At 35.3% G+C, this 11262-nt stretch overlaps 1 protein-coding gene across 8 annotated transcripts; it reads left to right on the top strand.

Annotated features, from left to right (window-relative positions):
• Window positions 1–1052: 1052 nt before the first annotated feature.
• LOC130714089 (uncharacterized) lies at window positions 1053–6418 on the top strand. 8 transcript variants are annotated; one of them, XM_057563962.1, is made up of 9 exons: window positions 1053–1242; window positions 2418–2523; window positions 3123–3216; window positions 3679–3964; window positions 4067–4162; window positions 4591–4678; window positions 5252–5336; window positions 5494–5650; window positions 6180–6418. In XM_057563962.1, exons 4-9 carry the CDS (start codon window positions 3854–3856, stop codon window positions 6267–6269), a joined length of 627 nt encoding a protein of 208 aa, XP_057419945.1. In that variant the 5' UTR covers window positions 1053–1242; window positions 2418–2523; window positions 3123–3216; window positions 3679–3853; the 3' UTR covers window positions 6270–6418. The 8 variants fall into 8 exon arrangements, with proteins under 8 accessions (XP_057419945.1, XP_057419939.1, XP_057419940.1 ...); XM_057563956.1 differs by having other exon boundaries at window positions 2414–2523; XM_057563957.1 differs by having other exon boundaries at window positions 2414–2551.
• Window positions 6419–11262: the final 4844 nt, after the last annotated feature.

Genomic DNA, 11262 nt, shown 5'->3' with positions numbered 1-11262 from the left:
AATACCTTTCCGTAGTCATCAAAATATAATACGGAAAGTACCTTTCCGTATTCAGTTAAATTGAATACGGAAAGTACCTTTCCGTAGGGCACTTTTGGGTTTAAAAAAAAAGGGTGGGGCGCGCAGCCCCATAGGGGAGGCCCCAAACCCAACTCCCCAAATTCAGCACTCAACATCTCCATAGCTACTGCCCGACCCACCTCCTACCACCGCTCCGCCCATTCCCGACCACTCCGGCGGCATCTCCGTTCTCCGGCCATTGCGTTTCTGCTCCGACCAGACTCTCAGGTACCGTCTTCTCTGCTATTTTTTCGTTTCTCTCATGGCAATTGGTCCGTGCATACATAAGTATTCCATGGCGGTATTTTGCTTTCCGCCATTCGCAATTGGTAACACTGGTTAGGACACAGGCTTGTTTGAAGTTTGTTAGTTTCTTCAAAAGCATGTTTGGGCTCTTGAAAAGTCTCTATTTTTCTTTTTGTTTTCTTCTCATAAGTATGCACAAAGGGTAGGAATGATGTGTGTTTAAAAACATGTTATGTGTTTTATATATAGGTAAATCTTTACTTGATTTGTTTGTTTTGATTTTTCTGGTGTGCTTTTATGTGTTTTGATTCATAGGAGCCAGAAAGTTGAATTGTGGAGTCTACAAATAAGAGTGTGAATTTGGATGATGATGTTGTTTTGGAATCATTAGGTTAGTAGTTTGAACCTGATTAAGTATGTTTAATTTTTGGTTAAGTAAGTTTACTAGTGGGTTAATGAGGTCTTATGTGAGGTGAGCTCATGTGTGTCAATAGCAGTACGGATTTTAATAAAATTCCGTAATTGCTGCTGAAGGTTCAGATGAAAGTAGTTCAATTATTGAGAATTACAACAATAGGTTATATCAGGGGCAGACCCACATAGGGCCCAGGGGTTCAGTTGAACCCCCTGAAGAAAAAAAAATTCAACCTACCCCCTATAACATATTTTTTTTGAACCCCTGAAAATTTAATATTGCACCCTAGACCCCATCTCCTCTTTCTCTCACACTATAGTCACTATTAGTCAGATCTCTCTCCTCTCACAGTCACCACGCACGCACTCTGCACTCACGCTCTCATTCTCTGATTTCCCAAGCTGGCCAAGCACCACCACCGGCCACCACCACGCCGGTCGCCGCCGCCGCACCACCACGTGCCACTCTCCAGCCGTGCGCCCCTGCCTTTGGCTGTGCCTCTGCGGTTCTAATTTCTACAGGTATGGGCATGGCTGATTTTTTCCTAACCCTAATTTCTGTTTTTCCCCTAATTTCTAAAGTTATAATCTTCTAATTCTTCTCACCTGTTCAATTTGTTTATCCTAGTTTCTTGTTTTCAAGATTTTCCCCTTCAATTCCAAGTTCAAATTTATATTTTCTTTTTTTGAATCAACAACTTGTTTCATTCTTTTCCATTGACGTTGAATGTAACTTATTCCAAACACAAACTACATTCATCCTCAGCAATGATATAATGACCAAATAGCATCAATTGGCACGAAAAGAATGACCTAAAATTACCACTAGTAATAGTTATATTGTATGAAATGGCAATCTTTGTACATCATGCAGCTCATACAAATAATCATATACAACTCCTGCCCGGGTCCTCGCACTGAGATAGCCATAGCCCATAAGTCCATATGCTCTATGATCTTTTGCCTAACTTTGTGAACTGCATCAGGTGATCAGGGGATGTGCACTTCTTCTCATTACCTTAAATGTTAAACGGATATAGTGTTGATACATTTTAAATTTATACTTTCATTTCAAATTTGTTTCATTTACTGGAATAATTTTAGTGTTGCCTATATTGAAAAGAATTGAGTTAGAACTGAAAATACATTGACTATTTGATTGTGTTGAGCTGCAAGCATCATGGTTTTGTTGATTTATAAATAATGGCATGGTGAGCACCAACATGTGATGGATCGCTTGCTATATCTTACAGGGTGTTTTGTCTTTTGTAACCTATGGTGTTACTGTATCATCTTTTGCTTTCTTGGGGCTGGGTAGTAAGGTAGTTATTAATGTTGTTTGGATAACTTAACTATGAAGTATGTTGCTGTCCTTAGTTCTTAGTGATTACTTGGGTCTGATTTGTGTGTAAGGTAATTGATTTCTCAAACGTTGTATTGCTGTTAGCACTCCTTGTGCTTGATTTTAATGAATGCTTTGCTTATCAAAAATAAATAAATAATGGCATGGTAACTTGCCATTCCAATTGGCAGCTCAATTGTTTGTATATGCAAGCTGCTGCAAATTACCTTGTTCTGATATGAATCAAAGTGTTTAATTAAATGCTTAATTATATTATTAATCCTCTTTCTTTTGTTAAAATAGAGTAGTGCTGCCATGTTTTTACTGATTATTGTATGTTTTTAATTTTAGGAAGGTCATAGACAAATTTGAACCCCCTGACCCCGGGGTCCTGGATCCGCCACTGGGTTATATGACTCAGTGGACCAAAAATAAAGGGCAACTGACAAACTCTTAGAAGGGTATGAGTCTCAATGTCATAAACATAGGGTAAAATACCTAAAGTTTTTTCAGTTACCATGTTTCTGAATACCTTCAGATTATTCTTTCCAATAAGCAAGCATCATCAGCTTCCCATAAACTTCTTAAACCGATTTGTTTGTTTTCTTAATTGCAGTTTTGTTCTGTCCATTCTTATAAGGAGACAAGAATAAAATTAATTTTTCTTTATGAAATTGTTGAGAGTTCAGGCTTAGGTTTAACTTTTATGTCTCTGAAGTTATGAAATTGCATGATAAATGTCTAATTGGCAGATATCTAACTGCTTTTCTTGGTAAGTTACAGTAACTTCAACGTCATAAGTACATGGCTAAGGATGCTTTGATTTTAATATATTTTTATCTAGTCTTACTCTTAGCTAGATTTGGCTATGCGAGAAATCCGTTAAGTAAAAATGAAAGTTATATATGCAACTGAAAGCTGCTAATGAAAGTATTGGAAGTCGGAACTGATTAAAAAAAATGCTTTGAGAAAAGCTTCTGCTTTGCAAGTCAGCAGCTTATATGTTTGGCTTTATGCTCGATCATTTACTGTGGCATTTATCTTTTATTTTTATGTGCAGCTGTGGATTTCTTTAATCAAGTGAATATCCTGTTTGGTACGCTTACAGAATTATGTATGCCAAATAACTGTCCTTCAATGACTGCAGGACCAAAGTATAGTTTGATCCTACACCAAAACTTTTCTTATTTTAGTTTCATATTGTTGTTGCAGCTAGATCAGATTAGTTGTTATATCAATATGTATCTTTTATTCTTCAACAATAATCCTTTCACACCCATTCCACCCACACCCCGAGATAAGAACAAAAGTGAGAGAAAAGTGAGATATGATTGATGATGTGATAGGAAAAGAAGAAGAGATAGGAAGAGAAAGTGGGTGGAAAAGTATGGTGTGAATATATGAAAACCCTTTATTCTTGTTGGCATGTCTGCAATATATTTACACCAATGGGCTTTAGGAACTTGTAGCTTATGATAGGTAATATTGATGAATGTTTTTAGTGTTCATGATGTACTGAATTACTGATATGATACGCACCACTTTCCTTCTAAATTAAGTACATATACTATACTGTTTCTTTTTGCAATTTGACAATTTGTTATCTTTTGCTGCAGTACAAACGAAACTAATATCAAAATTGGAAGAACTTGTATCTCCCCTTTGGCAATTAGCAGTGAAGCTCCGCTGGTCAAGGAAACAAATACTTTATTTTGTGGTTGTCCCTAATATTAAGAATCCTAACATATTTCCTCTGGACCTCCTCGGACTCTGTAATTTGGTTCAGGCAAAATGTTCTATCTCAGTAGAATTGAGCATAAATTGCCCTTGCCTCCTCCTCTTCTTGCCCTTCCCCTCCGAGAAGGCATACACATAGAGCTTGAGAAGCTTTTCTTGGATAAGGTTTTTGGTGCTACCCTTTTCAGTTTCATTTTCGACTCATTTTGTGGAATATATTTGACTTGATTCCATTGGCTTCATCTTGGGTTTTTGTAATCATTTCAGGTTATTGCAAACTTGGGCCTTTGCATATCTGTTTATGATATCAGATCCATTGAGGGGGGGTTTATCTACCCTGGTGATGGTGCTCCGACTTATAAGGTATGAATTCATGGGTTGGTTTTGAACTTTTTACTGTAACATTGAATTTAAAGTTCTACATGATGGAAGTACAAAACTGAATGCAGGTCTAAGTTCAGTAAATTATTCTTTCTGCTCTTAACTGAATAGTTTAGCTTTATTTTTTACTTTATCCAGAAAAAAATCACCTACTTAAGTTTTCTGTATGGACACAAAAGTGTTGTTATGTTTACTTTAAATTTGTATTTATGGACACAAACTGTTGTTTTGCTTGTGTTATTATAATGAGTTATTTTTTGTATCTTTGGGACATACGAAAGTTGTGGTTTAATTTGGCTCCCTCATTTACAACTTTCTGATGTATAAGGCAATGTTTTGTAGATTGATATAGAAGTTTGTATGTGATTGTTTACGTCTATACACTAAATGTATTCTGGAATTTCTGACAGGTGGTATTCAATTTGATTATGTTTCGTCCATTTGAAGGGGAGATTATTACTGCAAAGCTTCTTTCATCTGATGAAGACGGCTTGCGCTGTATGTATTCAATTTTCAGCTGGTTCCTTGATTGTAACTTTCAATCGATATATTACATACAAGATGGTTAAAATTAAAATACAACATACACGATAGTACAAGATCAGTTACTTTAATTCATCGGCTTGGCACGCTATATGAAGTTTTCTTTCATGCTGTTACTCTGTTAGTTAGGTATCCATTTTATATGTATTTTCATATGAGATGCGGCTTTAGAATTTTGCTACTGTGACAAGTACTCTGCCCTGACGTCTTTGCTATTCCATTTTTCCCCATATGTTCCAATATGTGGATTCAAAACTTAATATGAGCCAATGACTCAATGTGTAAATTAATTGAAGCTCCAATCATGTATAGGCATGAATAACTTGACCCTTCAAGTTGAATTGTTACCAAAGCTAATTTTCTGCTTTAGACTTTTGTATTCATATCATGACACTGAGAGAGACATATTTTTTTTTTTGCATCATGTAACAATGCCATCCAAGATTTGCATCCTCTAAAAATTTAACTGATTTCCAAATGTTTGTGTTTTAAATTAGTCCCTTCTGATGTTGAATCTGTTGTTGGCAGTGTCCCTTGGATTCTTCGATGATATTTATATTCCTGCTCACAACCTGCCCAGCCCAAACCACTTTGAGGCTGAACCAATAAATAGGTGATGTTGCCTCTATTTACTTTTACTTTTTGGGATGAACTTTGGATGTTATACCAAAGTATATCCGCATAAACTGTTTCATTTTTTTAAAGCATAATACATTCTTTCATTATGTATGTTCAACATTGTGCTTATACGGTTTAGATATAAACTACAGCAAGAAAGGCACATGGTATTGGAATTATGGGGATCAACCTTTTCCTATTGATGATACTAATGAGGAGATCAAGTTCCAAATTCAGAGTGTGAGTTACCCACCGATTCCAGTTGAACTTCCAAAAGACTCCAAGCCATTTGCCCCTATGTTGATCACTGTAAGTATTTTGTTGTTCAACATTTTTCCTCTGCTTTGTTAACCTTGGTTTAATCGAAGTTTTTACTTTATAATTTGATGTTATCTTTAGGATGGTTCAATCATTTATGATTCTAGTAATTTAATTCAGATTGCTTTTACAGCTTCAAATCATTTATCATTATAATTTATTGTTTGCAAAAAAGTTAGTAGCCTCTTTCGCAGTCGTTTACACCATTAAAAGATTCGTTTATATTAAATTATACAAAGTATAATACTTGCATATTTATTTGTTAGCAAAGGGTTATGTAGCTTTTGAAATAAGAGGGGAGAGTGTAATTCAAGCAGGAGGGAAGGGACAGTGATTTACTCTATTTTTTTTGCAATGCATCATCACATATCTCTTGATAATGGATTGAAATCCCATCAATTGTATTCGCAACAAATCGATGCAGTTCAGTTTCTTTCAAAGCACTGGTGTTTGAACTTCTTGTTATATACATGCTAGCATTGCACATTTATAGAAGATTGATCTGATATCTATTTTATAGGGATCAATAGATTTTGATGGTCTGGGCCCTGCTTCTTGGTGGCCAACAGAAGAGGTTGAGGACGAGGAAACGCAAATTGAAGAAAGTTAAACCTTTGTCAAGTGATGTATTCATTGCAAGTTTATGCTCGGTGCTTAGAAGAAAGTGGTCGCTGCTTGAATGATTCAATGCATATTTTAAAGATTATTCATTATTGGCTTAATTGCACTTTTCATCCCTGATATATACCCCTTGTGCAATTTTGGTCCCCTTTATTTAAAAGGAGCAATTTTAGTACATCAAAGATTAGGATGTGACAATTAGGTCCACCGTTAGCTTCCATCCAATTTTAAACAGAATATTCTTATTTAGATTTTTTTTTTCTAATTACATCACCATGTTTGACACATCAGCAAATAAATTACAAAAAATTAAAAAATAAAACAAATTAAATAAAGAATGAAATTAAACCTATTGAACCCTAATCCCAATTTTCCCCAGCCACCGTCACTCTCAACTCCCTTGAACCTCCACCATCCACAACCAACATTTTCCTCCACCTTTGAGCATCTTCATCGTCCTCCCCTTCATCTTCACACACGTAGAGAGACAAAACCAAATCTAGAGAATCGATAGTGCATCTCCAAATAGAGAGAAAGCTAGATCGAACAGAGAAGGAGAAGCGGGGAAAGGGTGGACGCACAACAAGGAGAGAAACTTGATGCAAACTTTGATGGTGTGGGGATTTCAGTTTTGTTTGGCTATGGAAGGGAACCTTATGTTATGGGATTTCATTTGGTTGGAATTTATGTTCTGGTTCCAGAATTTATGTGGGTTTGAATCTTATGCAATTTTAGATTGGAATTTGTGGTGATGAACGGTTCCTCCTACTTGCTCCACCGACCCTATGCCTTAAGTTCCTGCCTTGGCTCTCTTCTAATTTGCTCTCCTTTGCCCAGTCTTTGTCTGTTATCCCTCTTTTCTCTTCATGGTTTTTATTCTTTCTCTCTTTTCTCTATTTCTTTTTATGTACTTCCTCATGTATGTATTTGGTTGAAGTATAGTTGATTTTTCTTCCTGGATTTTTTATAGCTTGTTGTTGTCTATGAAGTTGTTGCTGCTACTTCGAATTTGTTTCCAGATTTTTCTTGTTTTTTTTTGTTGTTGATTAAGTGCAGATGAAGATGGATGAAGATGGAGGTTGATTACAGATTAATAATTTGATTAGGATTAAAGTTAAATAAATTTTATTTCAAAAAAAAAAGTTAAATAAATTTTGATTTTTTGATTTTTGAAATATAATTAATTTTATTTTGTATTACGTGGAGTCCTAGTGGCATCTAAGTGGTAAAATGTGTGAGGGCCACGTCATGAATGAGCGCCACGTATGAAAAATCTGTTTGAAATTTAACGGAATCTAACATAAGGATCCAATTGTCACAAATTGATCTTTAATGTACCAAAATTGCTCATTTTAAACAAAGAGGACCAAAATTGCACAATGGGTATAGATCAGGGACGAAAAGTGCAATTAAGCCTTCATTATTTATCATTATTATATGATATTAAAAAAAATATAAGAGAAGTTTGAAAGTAGTAAAATGGAAATTCAGATTAATTGATATTTGAATTGGAACAATTTCCAACAAAAAATCTTATTTTTTTGAAATTTTTGAATGAATATAATTAAAAATTGTAATTAATTTTATGAATTTTTAGTTCTCAAATATTCAGCAAATCTGTTCAGCAATTAATTTTATAGAAGTAATTGTATTTTTTAATTAAATTGCTCTCGCAATTTCGACTCGGGTATGATGAAGGCTAAATGTATATTCAAGAGTGCAATTTTTAGGAATTAGTCTTTCAACGTATCGGTTTAAACAACTATTTTTTATCACTTTGACTGACATTTGTTGAGTAACTCATTGTTTGACTTTATGGCAGTTAATGTTTGACTTTAATAGGAGAACATGAGAAGATGGATGAGTTGTCACACTATAAATGATAAGATATAAAATGAGCAGATAAGAGGAGAGATTAGGGTGACACCTATTGTTAGAAGCTAACAAAAAATCGGCTCAGATGGTATGGACATGTACAAAGACTTGGAGGCACTGATGAAAATGGTTGATAACATGTGGTTTAGTCTTATGAAGAGAGGTAGATGGCGACCTAAAATAACTTGGGAATATATTGTTAAAAATGATTTCATTATCAATAATATATATCTGTCACAATCTAGTTTTTGATTGAGAATAATGGTTTAGTGTGATCCATATAGCCTACCTTAGTTAAGACTTTTCTTATTATTGTTGTTATTGCAAATTATTACACTCATTTTTTGTCGTAACTATGCAAACTTCCAAGTGCACATAAGTTAATCCCAATATATGTTTTTCGCAATAAATTCAAAAAGAAAACTAAAATGCACTCATGAATTTAGAATGAGCATGAAATTCATCATTTTTAGTTTGATATTTCCAAAAAACAAGCCTAAAAATACCTAATGAAATCACTGAAAAATGGATTCATTTATAATATCATGTTGTTCTGGGAGTCGGTAAGACGACCCTACTACCCCCTTTTTTCTGGGATGATCACTAGGACAAGCAACTAGAAGTTACGGGAGGTCACTATCAGAACGACCATCCCTGATCGGGACGAGCAACTAGAAGTTATGGGAGGTCACTATCAGAATGACCATCCTTGACCGGGACGATCAACTAGAAGTTAAGAGAGGTCACTATCAGGACAGCCATACCAGGTCGGGGCGAGCATCTAGAAACAATCCGACCATGGGGTGGAGCGAGCGCAAGACCAACCCCGGCGGGGGTGAAGATATATACCCACAGCTTGCCACAACAGGAAGCAAGATTCGGATCAACTCAAGCATCACATCACTGACCTTGCACCCTAGGGTTAAGTGCTGGAGGCCTAATCAACATCTACGAGAAAACCCGAGCTGTAGGATCCCCTGGACCTGCAGGAACTGCTGACTAATCTAACGGAGGAGAACCGCCCTTGATCCTAGGTTCTCATTGCTTCTCCTGGGGAATATCTAGACCTTCTTCTCTCTCTGATATAAAAGGACCCCTTGCATTTGGGGGAAAAGGTAACTTACCTTCTTTCCACAAACACTCTACAAAAAACCATTAGACAAAATACTAACTTAAGCATTGGAGTGCCTTGCAGGATCCCCTCCCGGGTCCACCCACTTCACCGAAGAGCACTCTCACCTCACTTCAGCACATCACCCCTTCCTTCTTACCGTTCTCCTCCCTCCCTACCCTTCCTGGTAGGTTTGGTCGGTTTATCCCCAATCACATGTCTTTGTTTTATCATAACCTGACTTAGTTTAAATGGATGCCTAGTCAAATTCTTCATGTTCTCCTACCACAAAGAGCAAAGCTGAACACCATTTGTTCCAACTTCCTCAAGAAGAAATATTTTCTTGCAGCTATTCACAAAATCATCGTGGCCAAGCTCTCACAGTCTCTTGAACCTAAGATTAGTTTTAGGAGCATTGAACATGTCATTTAACCAACAAAAGTTTGTAAATTAAGAAAAGTGATTACCTTTAATCTTTATAATCTTGGTGTAACACTATAACAAAATATTAAATAATGAGAGTATTGTTCTCATTGATATTTCTTTAATGTGCTATTTTTCCTCTAAAATATTTTTGTCATTCTTTGTTTAGAATAATAATAAAGCGAGTGCAATGTAAATCACTAGCTAAATCATCCAATGATGGTAGAAAACAAATAGAGCATAGGCTAGTTCACTTAAAAATAGTTGTTTTTCTTCAGGAAAGCTATATCTTGTCTACCGTATTATTCAAGAATAAGGTGTTTTGAATTAATTAATGAAGTTCATTTTTTAAAACATTAGAAAATGTAGCCATCTTTGTTAGATAGTTCATGATAATTCACATGAGACTGAAAATTTTGAATATTTGATGTGTGTCTATTGTTAGAAATATAATATAAAACCACTCATATGTCTTCAATCTAATAACTTAAGTTTTTGGTATAATTGATTCACGATATTGTATCAAAGCCTATTTCATACCCGCAAATGTTCTTCTTGTATATTTCACTCTAAAGATTTCCATCCCTAGGCATGATGAGGTGTGTTTAGAAGTTTCACATTGACTAGAGGTATGACCAAGGTAACTCTTATATATAAGAAGACAATCATCAACTCTTGAGCTAGTTTTTTGGTTGAATTAGGTCTCCCAAATTCTATAATGGAATCAAAGCCTCTATGACGAAATGATCTGGAATTCGATATAATAAAAATGAATTAAACCACTTGGTATATGAGTCTGTTCATTCTCCACACTTTAAGCCCAAGCAAACTCTTGCATGAGAAGTGTGTTAGAAATAATGGCCTTTACCTAACTTAAAATTTTGGGTGAATTGGTTATTGCCATAATTTTGAAAGTAAGATATTTATATATAAGGTTTCCTAGCCAATCCCTAAAGTTTAGGGATTACACAACAAACTAAATAAGGAACAAGGAATAAGATATGGTCCTAATCTACTTATTTCCCACAATAGAATAACATCTCAATACTTTACCTCAAGCTGGACCATTTAGGTCAAATTCATTCATCTAGTTTGGAGCATACAAATAATATCCTTGAACCACTTAAAGATTTAGTGATGGTACAAGTTAGTAAATAGAAGACTTTTTGACAGTGCCAAAAAGGATATTTTATCTAATAAAATGACAATAGACTTCTATATATGTTTTCCTCTCATGAAAGGATGGATTGGAGTAAATGGAAGATAATTGGTTATCATACATTAACTCCATAGGACTAACATCACAACTCGTGAACTAAATGTTTGAACTATTGGAGCTCACAAGCAGTGTGAGTCATTTCTTGATACTCAGTTTTCATAAGTGTCATCCACATACTTCTTACTTTTCCATGAGATAATGTTTCCATTCCTGAAAATATAATGATGTTAAGTAGATCGTCTATTGGTTGCATCTTCAACCCAATCTATGCATGAGTCTCTAACAATATAGGCGTGGTCCCTATTTGTGTACACAAGTCCCCTTTTTCATATATCAAAGGATACAAATAAAACC

The sequence above is a fragment of the Lotus japonicus genome, chromosome 4, assembly GCF_012489685.1.
Source record: "Lotus japonicus ecotype B-129 chromosome 4, LjGifu_v1.2".
In the NCBI taxonomy this organism is placed as follows: Eukaryota; Viridiplantae; Streptophyta; class Magnoliopsida; order Fabales; family Fabaceae; genus Lotus; species Lotus japonicus.
The sequence above is the reverse complement of the archived record's forward strand: the minus strand, read 5'-3'. Positions and strand labels throughout refer to the sequence as shown.

Coding starts and splice junctions, on each gene's coding strand:
- LOC130714089 (XM_057563959.1), top strand. CDS start 3,854: ATGTTCTATCTCAGTAGAATTGAGCATAAATTGCCCTTGCCTCCTCCT. Junction 3,965..4,066: donor AGAAGCTTTTCTTGGATAAG/GTTTTTGGTGCT, acceptor TAATCATTTCAG/GTTATTGCAAACTTGGGCCT. Junction 4,679..5,251: donor TGATGAAGACGGCTTGCGCT/GTATGTATTCAA, acceptor TGTTGTTGGCAG/TGTCCCTTGGATTCTTCGAT.